The following is a 26,151-nucleotide window of genomic DNA, read 5'->3' on the forward strand; positions in this document are numbered from 1 at the left end:
CTGATATATATTGGGATAATCAGGGGAACTAAAGGAGCAGGTTATATATATATGTGTAGTGCAATTAGTTGTTTTGATATAACTATATATATATATATATATATATATATATATATATATATATATATATACACACACACATATACACACACACACACATATATATATATATATATATATATATATATATATATATATATACACACACACACATATATATATATATATATATATATATATATATATATATATATATATATATATATACACACACATATACACACACACACACACGCCCCCTGTCATGAGCAGCCTGTCTGTCTCTATGTGCGGGGCATGCAGAATCATTGCGCTGCCGCGCACGTTACAGGGAACATTGCCCCTGACCTTTACGCAGACCAAGGGACCTACAAATTAAAGGATTGTCTAAAAACCTTTGTAATTGGAAGCATGCTTCCCACAAACCTTCCTGTTTACATAACTTTTCTATTACCAGTACTTAAAGGGATACTAAACCCACATTTTTCCTTTCGTGATTCAGATAGAGCAGGAAATTTTAAGCAACTTTCTAAATTTACTCCTATTATCACATTTTCTTTGTTCTTTATTTGAAAAGCAAGAATGTAAGCTTAGGAGCCAGCCCATTTTTGGTTCAGCACCTGGATAGTGCTCGTTGATTGGTGGCTAAATGTAACCACGCTACACAGGCGCTGAAGCAAAAAATGGGCCGGCTCCTACGCTTAGATTCCTGCTTTTTCCTATAAAGACAGCAAGAGAACAAAGAAACATTGATAATAGGAGTAAAGTAGAAAGTTGCTTAAAATCACATGCTCAATCTGAATCAAAAAGAAAAAATAGGGTTTAATATCCCATTAAGCATTGACATTTTCAATATAAGTTTAAGTACATACAATTATCAAATCAAGATAAAGGATCGTTCTGTAAATAATAGATATTAATAATAGATCATTGCATTGGGAACACAGAATAAGTAGATAGCCACAGAAGTACGGTCCTGGCGACTCAAGCACAGTGGTAACCCCAAACCGGAAATGCTGCCGGAGGCTAAAGGTCAACCAATACTGCGCTTCCTCCTGGAGTGCCATAGCAGCGGAGGAACCAAATCCGCAAAGTCAGTGCAGAGGAAAAGAAGTAGCAGGCACTACACGAAGGGGCAAATAAAATATTGAAAATTTAAAAAATGTTAAAACTTCCAAGACAGTACAAAAAAAAAAGACTGCACAGACAACGACAGTGGGACACAGACGGACATGAGTAAGCTCCTGTAAGGGGCCCGAAACGCGTCAGGCGTTCGTCTGTGTCCCACTGTCATTGTCTTGCAGTCTTTTTTTGTACTGTCTTGGAAGTTTTAAAAAATTTAAATACATTTTCAATATTTCATTTGCACCTTCGTGTAGTCCCTGCTTCTTCTTTTCCTCAACACAGAATGAGTGCATGTCTATCCCTACCAATATAGCAGTGGGAGCTGTTCTTATTTGCCAGTAAGCATTAAAAGAAGTGTACAGCTAATTCTGCAGTATTAGATTCAATTTAAACAACTTTTTTCAGGTACAAAATTATTATTATTATTATTTTTTTTAAATTGAGAATACTACGTTTAAATGCTGCTCTATAATGAATTAACATGCTTGGATTTTTTCCAGTTTTGTAGTAAACATACTAGATGAGCATAAAAAAGCTTGTTTGCTTCAACTGTTTTTCCGTAGTCAAACTCCACCCCCACTTACCTTTTTTTGAATGAGCTAATCAGGACTTGTTAGTGAACTATATATACATCTTGCCACTGTCATTTTGTCAGCAAACGTTTTTTTTTCTTACAGTTCTTTATTTGATAATCTACTAATATGGCAGAATTATTGTTAAACCTGCAGTGTGCACTTCCAGCTCTCAGAAGTGAAAAACTCTTTGTTTTGCATAAATAAGGATTCAATCCTCAAAGCGTTTAAATGACCCATACAGTAGCATTGACACATACTACCAAACATTGATGCACTGCAAGCTTGGTGTTTACAATACAAGCCAAAAATCATTGTGATCTCTGAATCGTGGCTAACTGCAAAAATACCTGACTCTGAAATTGCAATACATGGGTATTCATGCCATAGAAATGACAGAGCAAAGAGAGGAGGCAGCATTGTAATTTATGTTGACAATTCCACAAAGTTCACCCCCTACAAAAATCTAGCTCTCCTGCCACCTTTGATTTCCTTTCTGGCACAATTGAGATCCCATGCAGTAAATCAATCATTGTTGCAGGCATCTACTGCCCACCTAGCTCCCCTGTGCATTCCATTTCGGACATAGCACATCTCCGTAGTGAATCCATAGCTCAAAACCCAAAAAGTGAAATTTTGGTTTTTGGAGATATTAATATTGATTGGCTAAATCCAAAAAAACAAGTTGTCGCTCACTGTTTAAATCAATGCAGCTAACGCAATTAATCTCCTCCTCAACTCGCATAAACATCAAAAGCCATAATCATACCCTGCTCGACTGGATTCTCTCCACTTCTCCTGTCCGAATCCAGGAGGCAGGTGTTCTCCCTAACAATTTCAGTGACCACTGCTTGGTGTACTGCGTGCGCAAAATAAAGGCAACTAAATCCTCTCCCAAGGATAAAATCACCAGGTCTTTCAAAAAATGTAATATTCAATCATTTTTAAATGACATCAAGAACCTTCCCTGGCACAGATTAAACCTAATCCCAGATCTAGACTCTGCAGTTGAATTATTTCAGTTTGAACTCCTACAAGTTTGGAATTTACATGCCCCGCTGCGTAAGGTGAGAGTAAAAGGAGCACACTTGAATTGGATAACAGCTGACCTTATACAAATGTACTAGTTTCGGGATTCATTGTGGTCAAAGTTCAAGCATACTGGCTCTATGAACGATCACTGTGTATATAGACAATGGCGAAATATATGCACTAAACAAACAAAATTGGCCAAGGCCCAATATTTCTGTGAAAATCTGAACAATAACATATCAAACCCTAGAAGGTTTTGGAAACTAATAACTTACAACTCCACCAATCCACTCCCAACCCTCCACTGTCAATGTGGATAACCAAAACCTGCAACTCCCCTTAGAAGTAGCAAATGCCTTTAACAATTATTTTGTCCGATGCTCCACAACCCTGATTGACAAACTAATAAATGGCACGCATCCTGAAACTACAAATGTGGATCAGGCCCCACTAAAACAGAAAAGACCCAATATAGAGAAGTTCAATTTTAGACCTGTACCCATCAATGTCATTAAGAAACACCTTAATAATCTAAAAATGAAAAAGCAGTCTGGACCTGATCAAATCACAGCAATGCTGTTGAAGCTCAGTGTGCTGGCAATTGCTAAGCCTGACACAACCCTAATTAACGAATCCTTGATGTCTGGATACATACCCAAACTCTGAAAAACTGCAAGAGTAGTGCCTATTCATAAAAGTGGGGAGTTAACCTTGGTTTCTATCGCCCTATATCATTGCTCCCAGAATTGTCAAAAATCTTAGAAAAATGCGTCCAAGTGCAATTATGCAACTATTACCAACTTTCTAACTATCTGACCCCTGATCAATCAGGTTTTCGACCAAATCACTCCACTACAACTGCCCTCCTAAAAGTTTGCAACGACATCCAAACTGGCATGGAACAAGAAGACTTAACTGGAGCTATTTTCCTTGATTTTGCAAAGGCTTTTGACACAGTAGACCACGACATACTATGCTGATCATCCGTTAACCTGGTTTAGATCATATGTATCGGATCGATCACAATATGTCTCCATTTCTAACAGTAACTCCCTCTCCCAGTCACGTGTGGTGTTCCCCAAGGTTCCATTCTCGGCCCTCTACTATTCACATTATTTATAAATGATCTGCCTAATGTCTACAAATCCTCAACTGTACACATGTGCGCATGTGCAAACAAATCCGATCTGCCGCAGCTTGAAACAGTGCTCCAAGACCAGTTCACAGAGGTAGAAAAGTGGACCTCAAAAAACAAACTCTTCCTAAACACTGACAAAACTGTCACAATGATCTTTGGAACGGGTCCTAAATTACACAAATTACAAAATTCCCATCTACGCATCAAAACAAAATCCAATTGCACACTTACCGCAGTCCACTCTTTCAAATACTTGGGTATGTTGTTAGACCCTAATCTATCTTTTGGCCTCCACATAGAAAAACTTGCATCTAAACTTTATCCAAAATTAGGTGCCCTGTACAGAAACAAATCTTGCCTCAGCCCTACAGTAAAGGAAAAGATTGTACAGCAAATGCTGATGCCTATCAAGGATTACGGGGACGTAGTATACGCACCTGCACCGCAAACTCACCTTAATAAACTGTATAACTCGTTCTGCCGCTTTGTGCTACAATGTAACTGCAAGACCCACCAATGTGACGTGCTAAAATAACTAAACTGGCTGACGCTGGAATCCAGATACATCCTCCATCTTTCCTACCTTGTGTTTAAGAGCCTTTCTGGGAAGCTCCCAACCTACCTGAGCAGAATGCTCTCCCCGGCTATTCCCACCTCCTATAACCTCTGATCCAGTACCAGCACATTATTTAGTCTGCCTCAATACAAAAAGAAAGCAGCTCGATCCTCCTTTTCCTACAGAGCGCCACAGTTCTGGAATCACCTCCCGCACACTTTCAAACCTTCCCCAAGCCTAATATCATTTAAGAGATCCCTCTCTACATATCTCAAAACAGAATGCACCTGTCATGGTTGATTATATATTTCCTACCTGTTCTATGTAAAATTTTGCATATATTGTGTATTATTATTTTTGAATTTTATTGTACCCTATTGTATCAATGCAATGTCTTCCATTTTCCCTCTCCCTGTATCATATGACAGCCAATCTCACAACACTTAGATGCATAGAATGTGAATTCTTGCATATGCTCAGAATTTGATAATGGAAGCTAATTGGAAAGTGTTTTTTTTGTTGCTTTGTTTTTTAATTGTATGCTCTGAATCACATGAAAGTCTAATTTTGAATTTGTGTCCCTTTAAGAATCCCTGATTTATTAGGTTCACTCTTCTACGTCTGAAAATGGTTTGAATATATGTATTTTGTGCCTTCAATTAGAAGAAATCACCTTAAAGTGAATGTAAATGTTGAAGCTAAAGAACCCGTTTTTCAAAAACAGGGGCACTTTAATTCATCAAAATTTACATTTCACTCCTGTTGTGAAAAAATACTTACCTTTTAATCTTCACAGCAGCTCCAGCTTTCTCCACCCGTTGCAAAGCCTCTTCCTGGGTCAAAAATGAGGAATCCGGCTTCCTCCAATCACGGCGTTGAATCAGACACTGATTCCCCCGGGGGAAAGCTGTGATTAGAGGATGACCTATCCATCATTTCTGACATCAGAAATGGCTTGTGACAACCGGAGGAAGCTGGAGCGGCTGTCAAGATTAAAAGGTAAGTTTTTTTTTCTCAACAGGAGTAAAATGTAAATTTTGATGAATTAAAGTGCCCCTGTTTTTAATTGAATTTTTAAAAACCAGGCACTTTAGCATCAACATTTACATTCACTTTAAGTAACAAGAGTTAAAGGGACATGATACCCAAATTAAAGTATTCACACCCCATTTTAAAGGACTTTAAGCAGCCAATCAAAATGCTAGTCCCAGGACTTGCAAGGGAGTGTGCATCTGTCATATGCAGCATGTTATTTTCCTATTCAGTTGATGGAAGTTTAAGTGACATCTCATGAGATAACATCAAAGCAATGCATGACCTCAGCACTGCTGATCCCGATTGGCTATTGTGTTTTTTTTCTTTCAACTTGCAGCTTTACAGCATTAATTAAATTAAAACTGTTCACGGAGCACTTACTCTGGTGAGCTGAATACATTTTGAAGTAATATATCTTCTCTTTTTACATACAGATGTTCAGGTGATATTTACATGTCAGCTTTTTACAGTTATGCTGCATCACTTTCAAGTGATTTAGTATTACGTCCCTGGATACAGAGACAACAAATTACAGAAGATGTTGTGTCAAAGTACCTGAGCTTGCAGGTCAAACGTGAGCAGAGAGAAACACAGACTCATCCTACTGTACTGCAACTGAAGGCTTTCAAGTGCACCTCCGACACGGAATGCCATCATATTCTGTCCCAACACCAAACACAAGGCACATATCACATGGAAAAGACCGACCAGGAGGATTACAATAAATCTTGCCTGAGAGAGAATAGATCACATGCAAAATGAAAGAAACAAGGGGGAAAAACGTTAAAATATTTTGTATTTAAAGAGATATAAAAGTCTGGTTCATTGTTGTAATAAACTCTAAGCAGTGGCTTATACTTCATAGAAATCATTGCAATATGTATTACTGATAGTTTTAAAAAGATTTTACCATTTATTGCTGTTTTTAACTTAATTTGTCAATTACTTCCTGTCACAGCCCCACAAGGGATCCCTACAGAAAGGCATATCTAGTTTAATGTCATACATCTTCTGGTGTAACATTGGTGTGTAAAAAAAATGGTATTGCAGGATGCCTAAATATCATGAAATCGGCTGGAAGCGATCAGGATCGCTTCCACCGCTTGAAACCCCAGAGGACGTGCCAGGAACGTCCTTGGTTGTTAAGGGTATTTTTTTGTAGGACGTTTCTGGCACGTCCTCGGTCGCGAAGGGGTTAATATGCCAGTCTAAATTAAACTGTAGGGAAATTCTTAGGTAAAAATGTTATGATCTAATTGTTCAGCACAAGTCCAAACTGCATTTCTGGTCCTAGCTTATGGGTGTTTACTGAGCCCTTGAGCCTCTTTTTAAGCCATCAGTGACCTCAGAGTTAGCGGAGTTAAGTCATGTCCAGGATGATTGACAAGTTATACTTTTAAGAAACATTTTGCTCAAGAGCAGGGAGAGGTGCTGCAGTTATAAAGAGGGCATCAGATTCAACCTTGCTAGCCCCAAAAGTGCCGTCCACTTCTAGTAATAGGGGCCACAACATTAAGATTAAAAGGGACATTAAACACTCAGTTGATTTTATAAACATAGCATTGAGGTTATTCTCCGCCTCTCTCTAGTTATGGATGCCGCCATGTTGAAATATATTTTTCACTGAATTCCAGTGCTAACATGTTTGCAGATGTGCAGCGACTCTCCTTTAGATGCTAGCACTGAAACCTAGGTTCCAAAATGGTGGCAGACATGATTAGAGGGAGGTGGATGAAATGCGTTTAAAGTCCGTTTAAAGGGACAGTCTACTCAAAAAAAAAAATCCCTTTATTATCCATTCCCCAGTTTTGCATAACCAACACAGTTTTATTAATATACGTTTTACCTCTGTGATTACCTTGTATCTAAGCCTCTGCAGACTGCCGCCTTATCTCAGTTCTTTGACTGTACATATATTGACATAACATTCTCAGCCTAGACATTAGAATTGTGTTTAGGTATACTGTCAGAATTTAGCCCACCCACTCATCTGATTGGCTAATATGTGCAAACAAAACTGCCCACTACATCTCTGATATTATATTTACACATAAGCAATCACATATATAAGTATGTTCAGACAGTTTTTGTTATGCAGTCTACACTCACCTGTACATTAGGCTTAACATCTTTGGACATGACACTGAAGTTCACAATTGAACGAATCATTTCAAGGAGAATGGCAAGCACAAAGGCGATGAGTTCCTGGCGATTCTCTTGCAGGATGCCCCTGGTTACATAATATATGCAGAACACTGGGGGACACCAGAAATAATAAACAATAGTCAGCACGGGGAGACGGAATAAACAAACATCTGACCTATTGTATTACTTTCAGTGTTGTCATAGAGGCCGATTATTTAAACCTCGCCAGATCAGACTCTCGCAGGGGCTGCCCTGGTGGAATTATCTTAAAAAAGAGGGTCAGTCCATGCGAGTGGCGAGATGGCTCCTATATACAGTAATGGAGCTCGCTGATAAGGGACACCGCACTGTGGAGCGAAGCTAGCAGTGAGCATGGGGGGGGGCATTAAATATTAAATCCTGCAGCCAATATAAATCACATTACGCTGATTTCTGTGTATAGCATCTTACATATTTTCGTACTCATATTATTTTATTAGGGTATTAAGCATTTTGAGTATTTTGTCACAACCTCGCCACCTTTTCATTTTCAAGAAAAAACAGTGAGAACTGTAGGGGCAGAAATGTTTTGACGCTGGAATTTGAGAGAAAATTTTATATACGTCCATGGAACAGCCATTTTCAGCCCATTTTACCTAAAAACAACAATTACGCTTTGTATTTTGTACAAGTTTTTAATTGTTTTTTTGCACATCCAGTGTACAATTTACACAGGGTATATTTATATTATATATTTACATACATTAAAAAAAATTATGTTTTAAAAAAAAACACGATTTTTGGAGAACAATTTGTTACTAGTTTGATGCACCATAATACAATATTTTCCGGTGTAATTTTGTGCGATTGGTTAAATTATTTGTTTTGTATGATTTTTAAATTACCATTTTAATTGTGCACTTTTGTCATTTATTCATCTCCTTCCCAAACGAACAAGCATTATACGCCCCTTAGCGAGACACCCTGTTTCAGGGTATAAACTGGCTTAGTTCCGATGTAGACAAAAAATAAATTAATTTAAAATATATAGGGATGGAAAAGTCAAAATTAAACATTTATCATTCAGATAGGGCATGCACTTTTTAAAAACTGTTCAAATGACCTCCGTTATCTAATTGGCTTTGTTCTCTTGGTAATCCTTTGTTAAAAAGAATTCCTGAGCAGGCTCATGAGCAAAAATTAACTACTGTAGCTGCTGATTGGTGGCTTCAGATATATGTCTTTTGTGTTCAGCTAGCTCTCAGTAGTGCATAAAGGATAGCAAGAGAATAAAGTTAATTTGTTAACAGAAGTAAAATGAATAGTTGTTTTAAAAAGTGTGTGTTCTGCCTGAATCATGAAAGGCAATTTTTGTGTTTCATATTATTATCATCATTTACTTGTAGAGTGCCAAGAGATGCTGCGTCACATACCTTTAAAGGGACATTATACACCCAAAAAAAACATAATTTATGCTTACCTGATAAATTCCTTTCTTCTGTTGTGTGATCAGTCCACGGGTCATCATTACTTCTGGGATATTATCTGCTCCCCCACAGGAAGTGCAAGAGGATTCACCCAGCAGAGTTGCTATATAGCTCCTCCCCTCTACGTCACCTCCAGTCATTCGACCAAGAACCAACGAGAAAGGAGAAGCCAAGGGTGTAGTGGTGACTGGAGTATAAATTTAAAAAATATTTACCTGCCTTAAAAAACAGGGCGGGCCGTGGACTGATCACACAACAGAAGAAAGGAATTTATCAGGTAAGCATAAATTATGTTTTCTTCTGTTATGTGTGATCAGTCCACGGGTCATCATTACTTCTGGGATACCAATACCAAAGCAAAAGTACACGGATGACGGGAGGGATAGGCAGGCTCATTATACAGAAGGAACCACTGCCTGAAGAACCTTTCTCCCAAAAATAGCCTCCGAAGAAGCAAAAGTGTCAAATTTGTAAAATTTGGAAAAAGTATGAAGCGAAGACCAAGTTGCAGCCTTGCAAATCTGTTCAACAGAGGCCTCATTCTTAAAGGCCCAAGTGGAAGCCACAGCTCTAGTAGAATGAGCTGTAATTCTTTCAGGAGGCTGCTGTCCAGCAGTCTCATAGGCTAAACGAATTATGCTACGAAGCCAGAAGGAGAGAGAGGTAGCCGAAGCCTTATGACCTCTCCTCTGACCAGAGTACACGACAAACAGGGAAGACGTTTGTCGAAAATCCTTAGTTGCCTGCAAGTAGAACTTGAGGGCACGAACTACATCCAGATTGTGTAGAAGACGTTCCTTCTTTGAAGAAGGATTTGGACACAAGGATGGAACAACAATCTCTTGATTGATATTCCTGTTAGTGACTACCTTAGGTAAGAACCCAGGTTTAGTACGCAGAACTACCTTGTCTGAGTGAAAGATCAGATAAGGAGAATCACAATGTAAGGCTGATAACTCAGAGACTCTTCGAGCCGAGGAAATAGCCATTAAAAACAGAACTTTCCAAGATAACAATTTTATATCAATGGAATGAAGGGGTTCAAACGGAACACCCTGTAAAACGTTAAGAACTAAGTTTAAACTCCATGGCGGAGCAACAGTTTTAAACACAGGCTTGATCCTAGCTAAAGCCTGACAAAAGGCCTGGACGTCTGGATTTTCTGACAGACGCCTGTGTAACAAGATGGACAGAGCTGAGATCTGTCCCTTTAATGAGCTAGCCGATAAACCCTTTTCTAAACCTTCTTGTAGAAAGGACAATATCCTAGGAATCCTAACCTTACTCCAGGAGTAATCTTTGGATTCACACCAGTATAGGTATTTACGCCATATCTTATGGTAAATCCTTCTGGTAACAGGCTTCCTAGCCTGTATCAGGGTATCAATAACCGACTCAGAAAAACCACGTTTTGATAAAATCAAGCGTTCAATTTCCAAGCAGTCAGCTTCAGAGAAGTTAGATTTTGATATTTGAATGGACCCTGTATCAGAAGGTCCTGTCTTAGAGGTAGAGACCAAGGCGGACAGGATGACATGTCCACTAGATCTGCATACCAAGTCCTGCGTGGCCATGCAGGCGCTATTAGAATCACTGATGCTCTCTCCTGTTTGATTTTGGCAATCAATCGAGGAAGCAGCGGGAAGGGTGGAAACACATAAGCCATCCCGAAGTTCCAAGGTGCTGTCAAAGCATCTATCAGAACCGCTCCCGGATCCCTGGATCTGGATCCGTAGCGAGGAAGTTTGGCGTTCTGGCGAGACGCCATGAGATCTATCTCTGGTTTGCCCCAACGTCGAAGTATTTGGGCAAAGACCTCCGGATGAAGTTCCCACTCCCCCGGATGAAAAGTCTGGCGACTCAAGAAATCCGCCTCCCAGTTCTCCACTCCCGGGATGTGGATTGCTGACAGGTGGCAAGAGTGAGACTCTGCCCAGCGAATTATCTTTGATACTTCCATCATTGCTAGGGAGCTTCTTGTCCCTCCTTGATGGTTGATGTACGCTACAGTCGTGATGTTGTCCGACTGAAACCTGATGAACCCCCGAGTTTTTAACTGGGGCCAAGTCAGAAGGGCATTGAGAACTGCTCTCAATTCCAGAATGTTTATTGGTAGGAGACTTTCCTCCTGACTCCATTGTCCCTGAGCCTTCAGAGAATTCCAGACAGCGCCCCAACCTAGTAGGCTGGCGTCTGTTGTTACAATTGTCCAGTCCGGCCTGCTGAATGGCATCCCCCTGGACAGATGAGGCCGAGAAAGCCACCATAGAAGAGAGTTTCTGGTCTCTTGATCCAGATTCAGAGTAGGGGACAAGTCTGAGTAATCCCCATTCCACTGACTTAGCATGCACAATTGCAGCGGTCTGAGATGTAGACGTGCAAAGGGAACTATGTCCATTGCTGCTACCATTAAGCCGATCACCTCCATGCATTGAGCTACGGACGGGAGTTGAATGGAATGAAGGACACGGCATGCATTTAGAAGCTTTGTTAATCTGTCTTCTGTCAGATAAATCTTCATTTCCACAGAATCTATAAGAGTCCCTAAGAATGGAACTCTTGTGAGAGGAAAAAGAGAACTCTTCTTTTCGTTCACTTTCCATCCATGCGACCTTAGAAATGCCAGAACTAACTCTGTATGAGACTTGGCGGTTTGAAAGCTTGAAGCTTGTATCAGAATGTCGTCTAGGTACGGAGCTACCGAAATTCCTTGCGGTCTTAGTACCGCCAGAAGGGCACCCAGAACCTTTGTGAAGATTCTTGGAGCCGTAGCCAATCCGAATGGAAGAGCTACAAACTGGTAATGCCTGTCTAAGAAGGCAAACCTTAGATACCGGTAATGATCTTTGTGAATCGGTATGTGAAGGTAAGCATCCTTTAAATCCACTGTGGTCATGTACTGACCCTTTTGGATCATGGGTAAGATTGTCCGAATAGTTTCCATTTTGAACGATGGAACTCTTAGGAATTTGTTTAGGATCTTTAAATCCAAGATTGGCCTGAAAGTTCCCTCTTTTTTGGGAACCACAAACAGGTTTGAGTAAAACCCTTGTCCTTGTTCCGACCGCGGAACCGGATGGATCACTCCCATTAATAAAAGATCTTGTACACAGCGTAGAAACGCTTCTTTCTTTATCTGGTTTGTTGACAACCTTGACAGATGAAATCTCCCTCTTGGGGGAGAGAATTTGAAGTCTAGAAGGTATCCCTGAGATATGATCTCTAGCGCCCAGGGATCCTGAACATCTCTTGCCCAAGCCTGGGCGAAGAGAGAGAGTCTGCCCCCCACTAGATCCGGTCCCGGATCGGGGGCCCTCGGTTCATGCTGTCTTTGGGGCAGCAGCAGGTTTCCTGGCCTGCTTGCCCTTGTTCCAGGACTGGTTAGGTTTCCAGCCTTGTCTGTAACGAGCAACAGCTCCTTCCTGTTTTGGTGCAGTGGAAGTTGATGCTGCTCCTGCTTTGAAATTCCGAAAGGGACGAAAATTAGACTGTCTAGCCTTAGCTTTGGCTTTGTCTTGAGGCAGGGCGTGGCCCTTACCTCCTGTAATGTCAGCGATAATTTCTTTCAAACCGGGCCCAAATAAAGTTTGCCCCTTGAAAGGTATATTAAGTAATTTGGACTTAGAAGTTACATCAGCTGACCAGGATTTTAGCCACAGCGCCCTACGTGCCTGAATGGCGAATCCTGAGTTCTTAGCCGTAAGTTTGGTTAAATGTACTACGGCCTCCGAAATGAATGAATTAGCTAGTTTAAGGACTCTAAGCCTGTCCGTAATGTCGTCCAGCGTAGCTGAACTAAGGTTCTCTTCCAGAGACTCAATCCAAAATGCTGCCGCAGCCGTAATCGGCGCGATGCATGCAAGGGGTTGTAATATAAAACCTTGTTGAACAAACATTTTCTTAAGGTAACCCTCTAATTTCTTATCCATAGGATCTGAAAAAGCACAGCTATCCTCCACCGGGATAGTGGTGCGCTTAGCTAAAGTAGAAACTGCTCCCTCCACCTTAGGGACCGTTTGCCATAAGTCCCGTGTGGTGGCGTCTATTGGAAACATCTTTCTAAATATTGGAGGGGGTGAAAACGGCACACCGGGTCTATCCCACTCCTTAGTAACAAGTTCAGTTAATCTCTTAGGTATAGGAAAAACGTCAGTACTCGCCGGTACCGCAAAATATTTATCCAACCTACACAATTTCTCTGGTATTGCAACAGTGTTACAATCATTAAGAGCCGCTAAGACCTCCCCTAGTAATACACGGAGGTTTTCCAATTTAAATTTAAAATTTGAAATATCTGAATCCAATCTGCTTGGATCAGAACCGTCACCCACAGAATGAAGCTCTCCGTCCTCATGCTCTGCAAGCTGTGACGCAGTATCCGACATGGCCCTATAATTATCAGCGCACTCTGTTCTCACCCCAGAGTGATCACGCTTGCCTCTTAGTTCTGGTAATTTAGCCAAAACTTCAGTCATAACAGTAGCCATATCTTGTAATGTTATCTGTAATGGCTGCCCAGATATACTAGGCGCCATAATATCACGCACCTCCCGGGCGGGAGATGCAGGTACTGACACGTGAGGCGAGTTAGTCGGCATAACTCTCCCCTCGCTGTTAGGTGAAATTTGTTTAATTTGTACAGATTGGCTTTTATTTAAAGTAGCATCAATACAGTTAGTACATAAATTTCTATTGGGCTCCACCTTGGCATTGGAACAAATGACACAGGTATCTTCCTCTGAATCAGACATGTTTAACACACTAGCAATAAACATGCAACTTGGTTACAATCTTATTTAACACAAACGTACTGTGCCTCAAAGAAGCACTAAACGATTAAATGACAGTTGAAATAATGAACTGAAAAACAGTTAAAGCATCAATCTTTAAAAACAACACAACTTTTAGCAAAGGTTTGTTCCCATTAGTAAAGTAACACTAATTAAATTTGAAACATAAAAATTACAGAGCAACGTTTTAAATCACAGTCACTATATAAGTCTCACAGCTCTGCTGAGAGAATCTACCTCCCTTCAAAGAAGTTTGAAGACCCCTGAGTTCTGTTAGAGATGAACCGGATCATGCAGAAAATACAAGAGTAACTGACTGAAAATTTTTGATGCGTAGCAAAGAGCGCCAAAAACGGCCCCTCCCCCTCATACACAGCAGTGAGAGAGAAACGAAACTGTCATAATTAAAACAAGCAACCGCCAAGTGGAAAAATAATGCCCAAATATTTATTCACTCAGTACCTCAGAAATGCAAACGATTCTACATTCCAGCAAAAACGTTTAACATGAAAAATACCAATTAAAAGGTTTAATGTACTTTTACAGAGTAATTCCGGTGAAATACCATCCCCAGAATACTGAAGTGTAGAGTATACATACATGTCATTATAACGGTATGGCAGGATTTTCTCATCAATTCCATTCAGAAAATAAAAACTGCTACATACCTCAATGCAGATTCAACTGCCCGCTGTCCCCTGATCTGAAGCTTTTACCTCCCTCAGATGGCCGAGAAACAGCAATATGATCTTAACTACTCCGGTTAAAATCATAATAAAAACTCTGGTAGATTCTTCTTCAAACTCTGCCAGAGAGGTAATAACACGCTCCGGTGCTATTGAAAAATAACAAACTTTTGATTGAAGTTATAAAAACTAAGTATAATCACCATAGTCCTCTCACACCTCCTATCTAGTTGTTGGGTGCAAGAGAATGACTGGGGGTGACGTAGAGGGGAGGAGCTATATAGCAACTCTGCTGGGTGAATCCTCTTGCACTTCCTGTGGGGGAGCAGATAATATCCCAGAAGTAATGATGACCCGTGGACTGATCACACATAACAGAAGAAATATGGGCTATTTAAATAAAGCATTTAAAAGTAGATTAAAGGGACTGGAAAGCCAAAATTTTCTGTCATGGTTCAGATAGAGAATACAATTTTAAACATCTTTCTAATTTACTTCTATTATTTAATTTGCTTCCTTCTATTGTTATCCTTTGCTGAAAGCTTTATCTAGGAAATGTTTCTTCGTTCTCTTGCTATCTTTATTTAAAAAGCAGGAATGGGATGCACAGGAGCCGGCCCATTTTTGGTTGAGAACCTTCGTTATGCTTGCTTATTGATGGCTAAATGTAAGCCTCCAATAAGCAAGGGCTATCCATGGTGCTGAGCCTAAAATGGATTTACATTCCTGCTTTTAAAATAAAGATAGCAAGAGAACGAAGAAAAATTGATAATAGTAGTAAATTAGAAAAATCCTTAAAATTTCATGCGAGAAAATTTTTGGGTTCAGTGTCCCTTTAATAAGGATTAGTGAATATAGTACAATCTTATTTCAGTGACAGGGCTGGAGTAACAAGTAATGGTGGGTACACACAATATTAGAGTCACACAGAGTTACAGTGACTTACACTGAGGGTGCACGGGGAATTCCACAAACCTGCACTAACGTCACATAAAATGATAGAAAACAATCCTCAGTGAGGCAACACAGAGCACATCACCCTCTTTCCAGCACCTTCATTCTCTCCCCTTGGACAGTAAGATCCCTGAGGTCCGGCCTTACCTAGGGTTCTGAGAGTTCCATGTTACCGGCTCCAAGACTTTGCTGAGCACCGTACACAGTAGGCACAGAGCGAGCAGGAGCCCGAGTAGCTCCCGGGAAGCCCCCATGCGCACATACAAGTATCCGCACCTATCCTGGGCTGAACCGAACTTCTCCAATATACGAAGCCTCCAAGAACTCCCTCAGATATCCAAGCTTCCCATACCCCAATTCCAGGACAAAAATAGGTTTCCTTCTACAGTTCAGTAGCCCTTATAGCTCTATGCCGGGCTCGGTATCCGTGTGTATGTCCCACAATGACACGCTCCAGTTCTAGTTTTCCTTTTCAGCACTGAAACTTTTAGATTTTAACTTAGGATACATGCATCCCGGCTTCTGCGGCTCCCAAGTAAGATGTGGGACAAAGATGATCTTACTTAGCAAAGTCTTGGAGCCGGTAACATGGAACTCTCAGAACCCTAGGTAAGGCCGGACCTCAGGGATCTTACTGTCCAGGGGGAGAGAATGCAGGTGATGATGTGCTCTATGTTGCCTCACTGAGGATTGTTCCCTATCATTTTATGTGACGTTAGCGCAGGTTTGTGGAATTTGCCGTGCACCCTCAGTGTAAGTCACTGTAACTCTGTGTGACTCTAATATTGTGTGTACCCACCATTACTTGTTACTCCAGCCCTGTTACTGAAATAAGATTGTACTATATTCACTAATCCTTAATAACCACTTTCGTTGTGGGGTGTTTCCTTGTTAAAATGCTTTTGTTACATAGCGAGATCCACATTTTTTTTAATGGAGTTGAAGTCTTGATCAGGCTGGTAAATAGCCCATATTTTTTGGGTGTATAATGTCCCTTCAACCACTGTAAGAATTATAACAGCTGTGTAGAACAAAAACCTGGTATTATGTGTTGAGTGAATTAATGCAATTAATACAAACACAATCTTTTACAGATGTTATGCAGCTACTCTGCACCAGGAATGAGTCACGTTACACGTATAAAACGGTTATGCAGAAAACAGTACGTTCTCACCTATTCCAATTAACTGTATGAGCGACACTGTGAAGTCTTCATTCCGCTGATTGACCAGGTTTACAATGGTTAATCCCAGCACACACAGTAAGGAAATAATAGCAATGCAAAAGTACGTCTTGATTTGCCATGGTAGTTCCGCCCACGGTTTGATCTAGAATAGAAAAAAGGGACATTTAACAAGCATATTCAAATAGAGCAGTTATGTAAAAGCTATTAAGCTTACACTCCTGCTTTTTAAAATAAAGATGCTGGGGGATGCTTCTGGGCAGCGACCAAGATGGCCGATTTACTTTGACACTCTGAGGACTCGCAGATGATTCCGCTGCTTATCAGTGTATAGATTCTTCATCCACGATTAAAATTTGTATGTGTTAACTTATAAGAATCTAACAAGCATCTAGATCTGCTCAAAAGTCTTTAACTCAATTGCCGAGGTACTGGAACAATGGGTCTGCAGTCTGTTTCTGACAGTTAGAGACATATAGTGTGGACTGATATTCAGAGGTGTTTATCCTTTACTAGTCTTGTATGATACCAGAATTGTTTCCTACATGTTGTTTTTTTGTTTCTGATTTTCCTTTTAAAACTTAAAATAGATGTGTGGACACATTAAAACATTTCTCTCAGTTAGGAGTCCATTTTGACAATTTCAGTCTATAATCTAATCTTTTGTCGAGCATATGGCCCATGCTCAAATGACAGGATTACATTTCAGTTATTCATGCTGATCTACTGAGACACGATACCCTGCATAGTTCTCACAATGACTAATTTTGAGTACCCCATAAGTGCAATTCCTTCCTAGCAATAGTTTTAACTAACTTACTGGCCTCATATATGTATTTATTGATTTGTGAGGGCGCAACCCTGGATTTATCCATTTACTCATTCTTCCAAATATATGTATAATGAGATTGTAGTTGAGTTTCGTAAAATTCTTAGTCAACACCTAAAAGTTTGCTATAGTTACACAAGCCTCCATATCCAACTCTATACTTTGTGCCATGTCTCAATATCCTAGTTACATCTGTTGTTAATATCATACTAAGGAGGAGGAATTTAATTTAAATTTTTTTTCTTTTCTTTTCTTTTCCATATGTTGTTTAATATTCATAAAAACTCCAGTGATGTATTCAGCTATATTATGAATGTCAGGTCTTAGTACATACTTTGTTTGTTCTTTTGTATTACTTATTATTTTTCCTTTTCTAATGTACTAATACATATATGAATGCCCTGTGTGGCTTAATGAAATGTAACCTGATATGTGTTTATTTTATTTTTTCTCGCTGGAATCAATAAAAATATATATATAAAAAAAAAAAATATCATACTAAGGGTTTCATGATTTATAATTGATTTTGTTGTTTAAAACTGACACTACTGTAATGTTATGCTCGCTGTTCATTGTATCTTTCTCAAAACCTCAATAAAAATAAAGATACCAAGAAACGAAGAAAAATTGATAACAGGAGTAAAATAGAAAGTTGCTTAAAATGGCATGCTCTATCTGAATCATGAGAAAAAAATCAGTTCAGTATCCCTTTAAAGGGATATAATATTAAAAATTTAAAAGTGGGGGGGCGGAGCCTGTAGCTGTTGCGGCAGGACGTGTTTGTGGAGAGCTCTTGGATTTTGATAGAATCCAAAAAGGTTTTTTACTAAATTTAACTCAATACGCTCTACTGTTCCAAGTTGTCCAGACTAGAGAAACTCTGGAGAAGTCTGAAGGTTCATAACATAAAACCGGATCTACCTATGTTCTTCAGCTTAACTGCACAGAGTCGGGCCACGAGGCTTATACTGAGTGGTTGATTCTTTGTGCCGTTGGGGCTGCCCGCATTATTAACCCCCCCCCCCGGAGTTCCTGATTCTGGGTTAACACTGGTTATACTTCTACCTAGTGGGACAATGGAAGAGTTCCAGTGCATACTTCAGCGGATCCTACTGGACTTTGAGCAAAAGTTCTGCGCTATGCTAGATGAGGCATTTCAACCCCAGCTCACCTCTAGCTATGGAGAGGAAGAGAGCGTCGACTTCATACCTCCACTGACGGATGCCGAAATTTGCCCTGTCTCAATCCGGGACCAGAGGGCCTCTGACCTGGTGCTCCGACCGCAACCTGTTTTCTCTGAGCTGCTGGACATTGAAGTTGAGCGTCAACCGGATTTACCGGCAATCGTGGTGTCTGGCCATTTGGACAGTGCCCAACATCTCAATATAGCCCAAGAGCTTGAGCGGCCGAAAGAACTGACGCAGATGCAAGCAGAAACCCGGAGCCTTAATCCACAACAATGCTTGTCGTCACTTCTGCAAGCTGACAGCTCCGTTACAGTCACACTGCAGGCAAGGCATATGAAGTCACCCAGCCTGCTATACTTAAAGCCACACTCTGTCTATCTAGCTACTACTGAAGAGACAGGTATAGGATAAGGCCTCAACAATACATGGTCATCAGCAGTACACATATTTTGGACACAATCTTGTCATGACTAACTAATACCTCTCCAGTGCTGTCAATTATGAATATACTTTTGGGTCATTTCTCTCTAACCTGGCTTTATCCTAATGACGGCAACTATGCCTGATGTCTGGGAGTCATACAAATCTAAGCCTAATTCCCAATTTGCAAAACTGGTGTAGGTTATATGATGAGCTTACTTAATGGACCATGGCTGCCCCACATCTTCTGCTGATCCCCACACTTATGCCTTATGTCTACACAGTATTCCTTATTGCATTACATATCCTGCTAGCCTATGATGGAAATTTTGCCTGAACATTACAGTCTGCTCTTATATTGCATATACAGACACAAGAAAAAACATGTTTAAGCTATATAGTTTGTTTATGTGGTAGTTAGACTAGTATTTCTTAATATATTAATATTCTCTAGTGTAAAGAAAACCAAGCCGTGGGTCCCCTAGATTGAGTTTTTATTATATTCCATAACTGTTACTGAAAGTCTGTGCAGGGTGTTATTTATGACTATCATAAGGGGTAATACTCTTAAACCAATACATTACTTGTTGCATTTCACATATATCACAGATGCTAGTGAAAATAATAATATCTCTCTAAACATGTCTGTATGTGTAAGCAACAACTACATACGTGTTTAATCTTTTGTAGCCCTGTATCATATTTATATGTGATGCTCCAGATACCCCTTCACAAATGCTATATCCTGTTTGCAAGTTAAGATTTGTTAAGCCTTTACAATAGGATGAACATTGTTTATCTTAGTATGTTTGCGCTGCCTTAAAGTTATTTAACTGCTATTCTAACAGAATTATTGTGCCTAATATCTGTATAAACATTTACTTAGGATTACTTTATCTTTAAAAGGGACACTGAACCCAATTTTATTCTTTTGTGATTCAGATAGAGCATGCAATTTTAAGCAACTTTCTAATTTACTCCTATTATCAATTTTTTTTCATTCTCTTGCTATCTTTATTTGAAAAAGAAGGCATCTAAGTTTTTTTTTGTTCAGTACTCTGGACAGCACTTTTTTTAATTTATTTTTTTTATTTATGGTTGATAATACAATTCAGGGTGTTGAAAACAAAACAACAAAAAAAAAAAAGAAAAAAAAAAAGAGATAAGTACCATGTTATAACACAAGATTTACAAAAATCAGCCGTACTTATACATAAATCATAAGTGTCAATTTTCAACCCATTGTACCAATCTATAATTATACCACAATTTAATCTTCAACCCTTATGTTAATAAGTTGTAAAAAAAAAAAAAGCCTATTACTACCCCTAATGTATTATCAGTTTTCTTTTAGCAAACTTCCCCCCCTCCCCTCCACCCCCTTATCGAAAAAAAAAAAAAAGGGGGAGCAATAATAAGCTCTCTTCCCCTACTTCCCTTCCACACACACTAATGTAAAGGGGAGGCTAGGGTAGAATTTTACCACACCCCTAACAGCACTATTTCGGAATTTCTGAATGGAAAAATCATGTAATCTATTTCGACTGTAGAAAGAGTTTTAATAAATAGTGACCACTCTGTAAAAAACTTTCTGATATCGCCTTCATCATTCATATTGGTATCTATCTGCTCTAATATACATTGTTTTTTTAAACAATTTTTAACCTCCATGACCGTTGGAATTGCAGTCATTTTCCATTTTTTGAATATTAAGTATCTGGCTGCAGTAACTGTCATATTAATTAGTTTATGTTGTGGGTGTGGTTTTTCCTTACCTTTCCTTAGAAACATATTGTAACTCAAGGATAATTCAAGAGGGAAAATCTTGACGGAGTTTTTTAACCAGTATTCCACTTTCATCCAGAATTGACTTATTCTAGGACAGCTCCATATCATGTGGACAAGATCAGATGCAGGTTTTGAGCACTTTGGACATTTGTTAAAATCTATATTCCCGCATCTAAGACCTTTTTCTGGGGTAAAGTACACCCTATATAGAAGTTTCACACGTGATTCCCTCCAAGTAGAAGATAGTGTGGTCTGTGCTATTCTTGTAATAGAACCCTGCACCAACTGTACATCAATATTACTTTCCGGTATCAAGATATTCCATTCTGCCGAGAGTTTCTCAAGATTTGATCTACCCTTGAGGGAGATGAGAAGGTGGTAGCATGGAGAGATAGACATCCTTCCATTTTCCACCATAGTTAACCACCCCTCCAAATTCCCCCAGGACCAGGAACTGTTTGTCTCCTTCAATAATTCTACTACAAAATGTCTGGCCTGCAGATACGCAAAAAATTCATTATTGGAGAGATTAAATTCTTGCCTGAGTGATTCAAAGGTTTTTACACATTGATTCTCTCTATCAATGAAATGAATAGCCCTATCCAATCCTAAATTTTGCCATCTTTGAAACGGTGCCGAGTCTATACCTGCTAAGAATTTGGGATTACCCAAAAATGGAACAAACTTTGATGTATTACAATCCAACGCCAGGAGCTTACCCATTTTCCACCAACTCTGAATAGGGTTATAAATTGTTTTAAATGTTTTCAATTCTTGAGGTATTAATTTAGGTTCACAATGTGTTAAAGCTACCGGCAGAAATGGGTAACATATATTATTCTCCAGATCGTTGTTTGTAACATAATCTTTAGAGAAAATCCAGTCTGCCACTATACGTGCTAAGAAAGCATAATTATAAAGACGCACATCTGGCAATGCAAAACCCCCTTGATTTTGTGGTAATTGTATTTTAGAAAAGGCAATTCTTGGATTTTTGTTGTGCCATATGAATCTTCTTAGAGCAGTATTAAGCATCCGGATATCTTTCCCTTTAAGTATTATCGGAACGTTTTGCGGAATATATAACAGTTTTGGGAGTAAAAGCATTTTAAACAATGCTATTCTACCTGAGATAGATAGGGGAAGATTTTGCCAGTTTTTCAATGTCTGTTTGATATCCAAAAGTATTGGGGGAATATTCAGATCATATAACTTCTCTATATTAGATGGTACTAGAACACCCAAATATTTGAATGAGTCAGAAACTATCTTAAAAGGTATATTTGATAATGAATCTTTATTTCTCCTTAACCATAGAAGTTCCGATTTTGAGGTATTGATTTTATAACCTGAAAAAGATCCAAACTGGTTAATAATTGATAATAACTTTGGCAGATTATTTTTAATATTTGATATATAGAGAAGAATATCGTCTGCATATAAAGCAATTTTGAGCTCCTTCTTTCGAACTCTTATACCTTCTAACTGGTGTCTAACCATGATTGCTAAGGGTTCATTTGAAATATCAAAAAGCAGAGGAGAAAGAGGACATCCCTGCCGTGTTCCCCTCTCCAGCGTGATCTCTGATGAAAGAATACTATTGACTAACAATCTCGTGCAAGGTTTATTATATAGGTTCCCTATGAATTGACAAAATTTACCTTCAAAACCAAATTTAGATAGGGCCTCAGTTATGTGATCATAGTGTACTGAATTGAATGCTTTTTCAGCATCTATTGAAATAACTGCCTGGTCAGGGATGTCCTCCCCCTCCCCTTGTTTCGTATTCTCCCGTATTTTAAAATAATCCACAAGCAGTAAAATCTCTCTTATCTTTGCTGATGAGTTGCGTTTGTGAAGGAACCCTTCTTGATCCTTGTGTATAATAATAGGTAATATAGATTGTAACCTATTTGCTAAAATAGAGGTTAGAATCTTGTAATCTATATTCAAAAGAGCTATAGGTCTCTAAGACTCTTTCATACTAAGATCTTTCCCCTGCTTAGGTATTAATGTTGTGTTTGAAGCAGAAAAGGAAGAAGGGATTGGTAGACCGTCAATATATATTGCATTATATAATTTACAGAGATTCGGAACTATTACTGGAGAGAGGATTTTATAGAATTCATTGGGTAATGCGTCTGAACCTGGTACCTTGTCAAATGCAAGTTTATCTATGACTCTCTCTATTTCGGACTCACAGATGGGGGAATTTAAGATCTCCATATCCTCTGGCGCCAGAGTTGGAAATGTCAACTGGCTCCAAAATTGAGCAGATTGAATCTAATCTGACTTTTTAGAGGAATATAATTCTTGATAATATTTTGTAAAAAGCTTCAATATCTCCTCTGTCGTTATTAATGTTTTCCCTTCATGCTGAATTGATTCGATCACCGCTGATCCTTTTGCTCCCTTTGCTAGTTTAGCCAAAAGCTTTCCTGATTTCTTTCCAAATCTATAAAATTTGACTTGGAATTTTAAGTCTTTTTGCGTAGCATGATGAATTAAATATGTATCCCTCTCGTTTTTAGATCTTATGTATTTTAACCAATTAGCTCGTGTTTTCCCTAAAAGGTATCGATTATAAGAATTGGTGAGTGATCTAAGCACTTCTTTCTCTCTAGATTTAAACAAAAATTCAGTATTGAATTTAAATGATATTATTTCTCCTCTTAAAACTGCTTTTGCTGCCTCCCAAAATATCACAGGACGATTACAATAATCGCAATTGTGTTCCGCAAATTCTTCGAATTTAGAATTAAGCCAGTTTTTAAATTTTAAATCTTTTGATAAATAGGTAGGGGGAAAAAAACGAGCCTGTTTAGTTCTCCTTTCAAATTCCTGAATCTGAAGAACAATAGGAGCACGATCAGAGAGGCAGATAGGTAAGATCTCTTTACTTTTAAATTAAGGAGCCTGTCGTCCATAAGGAATAGGTCAATTCTGGGAAATGATTTGTGAGCCTTAGAGAGACATGTTAAATCTCTTACATCTGGATTTTGCAGTCTCCATATGTCTTTTACTGCCAGATTCTGTATGATTTTTTTTATAATCTTAGTTTCCAATTTGTCTCTCTTATTTTTCAATTGATTGGAAGCTAATCTTGATCTATCTAACAGGTATTGTGGGGCCATATTAAAATCTCCTCCACAAATCAGGTATCCTTCCTGGAAGAACATAATTTTAGTTTGTAGGGAATCCCAAATCAGTGAATCTATGACATTGGGTGCGTATATATTACACAGTGTATATGTGATTTTTGCCACCTTGATTTTCAACATAATATACCTTCTGGATCTACACTAGTGTTAAAAATCTCCAGGCCCTTAGCCATTATCTTTTTCCCTAAGAGTATAGCGACACCTCTTTTTCTATTTAAACTTGGGGTAGCATAAACCTCCCTTACCCAAGATCTCTTTAGTTTCATAACTTCTTCAAGTTTCAAGTGTGTTTCCTGGATGAATGCTATATCAGTATTTATCTTTCTTAATTGGTTTAGTATTGTTTTTCTTTTAATGGGGGGTGTGAGACCCCCAATAATCCAAAAAACTAATTTAATACTATTTACCCCTGCCATACTCTTTGATTAAGCAGGAAAAATAACAAGGGGAGGAAGGGAAGAGAAAAAAAAAGAAAGAAATAAGGGGGGGGTAGGAGGGGGGATGAGAGTTATACCCATGGCCCATAGTCTGCCATGATCAGATTCCCACCCATGAGGGATTGATTGTACTCTTCATGAGAAAAGAATAAATAGAAGAAAAAAAAAAAAATGGTCAACTATTCAGGAATATTTAGTTTTTAGTTTAACTAAAAGTTCACTTGCATCTTTAGCAGAGTCAGCAAAATAGATTTCATCCTTAACCCAAACTTTAAGTCTCGCTGGATAGATTATAGTGGCCCGAATACCTAAGTTAATAAGTTTGGTACATATTGGTGAGAGCTCTCTTCTTTTTGTTGCCGTTTCTGCAGAAAAATCCTGAAACAGGAGAATATTGGAGTTCCCCAGGATGATAGACTGATTTTTATGATAGAATTGAAAAATGGTAATTTTATCTTGGAAATTCAGTACCTTAGCTATAATTGGTCTCGGCCTAGCATTGCCTCTGTTATCCGTAAAGGGTCTCCCTAGACTGTGAGCTCTTTCAATAATAATTTTGGGATGTGTTTTTGGAATTTTAAGGAGCTGGACTAATGTTTCAGAAATAAAATTGTTCAGATCTTCATACTGCTTTTCCTCTGGCACCCCTATAATTCTGAAATTGTTCCTTCTGGAATAGACCCTCTATTTTGAGCTGGATTTTTACCAGTATTGCATCAGTGGGTTTAGATTTTGAACTATATGTTGTGGTAAGGTCTTCCAGGTCAGAGACCCTTTGTTCCACTTCCTGCACCCTATTAGAAAATTGTCTAAGCTCTTGCGTAAGAGACATAATGTCTTGTTTGATCTCCAATTTGAGAGTATCGAACTTAGGGGCCAGGGCTTCTGAAATACTATCTAATAAAGCTTGGGTGTTTAAAGGATCAGCAGGATGTAAAGGATTGCTGGGAACTGAGTGGATGTCTGTGGAAGTATCTATTATGTTTTTTGATCTCTTTGTTCGTTTGCCATGGTTGGAGAAGGGGTTTTACCGTGAGTGTTTAAAAATGTATCCATGTGCAGTGAACCAATATAGTGAATAAGGGGTGTTTCCCTGGTTCTTAGTGAGGGGATTGAAGGGAGGAAAAAAAAAAAAAAAATATATATATATATATATATATATATAATTAGGGAAGGGAGTTAAGTGAGGTGATTATGTGTTAATAGTGATTTAAAGTGAACAGTGAGTGCTCAGTGAAGAGGGAAAAAAAAAAAAAATTGTGAGGGTGGTGAATTTAAATTAAGACCCCTATCTCGTCCTGGGAACCCACATTCGATAGATTGTAACAAGGATTCTTTATATTTTGAGTGTGCCCTTACTACAGATCGCTTATTTTCTGATTAACCTTTAACTACCTTTAACAATTGTCCTGCCGGGGTCCCCCCCGGTCACGTATTATCGGCAGCTGGTTACAATACACCGAGCCAGGAACCCCCTGGGTGACCGGAGACAGTTTCCCCTCTGTATAATCTTAGGCCGTTATACCATCCGATAGTTTTCCTTTTTTTTTCCCACTCCTTTTTCTGGCTGTTAACCAGTGCGGTGAAGCGTATCTCCCCCTACACAGG

At 38.9% G+C, this 26,151-nt stretch overlaps 1 protein-coding gene across 1 annotated transcript in view; it reads right to left on the reverse strand.

Moving 5' to 3' along the window:
- The window catches only part of LOC128638422 (uncharacterized), an 86,686-nt gene that overhangs the window by 33,748 nt on the left and 26,787 nt on the right, over positions 1-26,151 (reverse strand). The window contains exons 3-5 of the mRNA XM_053690364.1: positions 16,713-16,866; positions 7,607-7,752; positions 6,053-6,229 (exon numbers count right to left, since the gene is read on the reverse strand). Of these exons, the coding sequence (XP_053546339.1) occupies positions 6,053-6,229; positions 7,607-7,752; positions 16,713-16,866 (477 nt within the window). The remainder of the gene's footprint in view (positions 1-6,052; positions 6,230-7,606; positions 7,753-16,712; positions 16,867-26,151) is intronic.

The sequence above is a fragment of the Bombina bombina genome, chromosome 8, assembly GCF_027579735.1.
Source record: "Bombina bombina isolate aBomBom1 chromosome 8, aBomBom1.pri, whole genome shotgun sequence".
Taxonomy (NCBI): domain Eukaryota; kingdom Metazoa; phylum Chordata; class Amphibia; order Anura; family Bombinatoridae; genus Bombina; species Bombina bombina.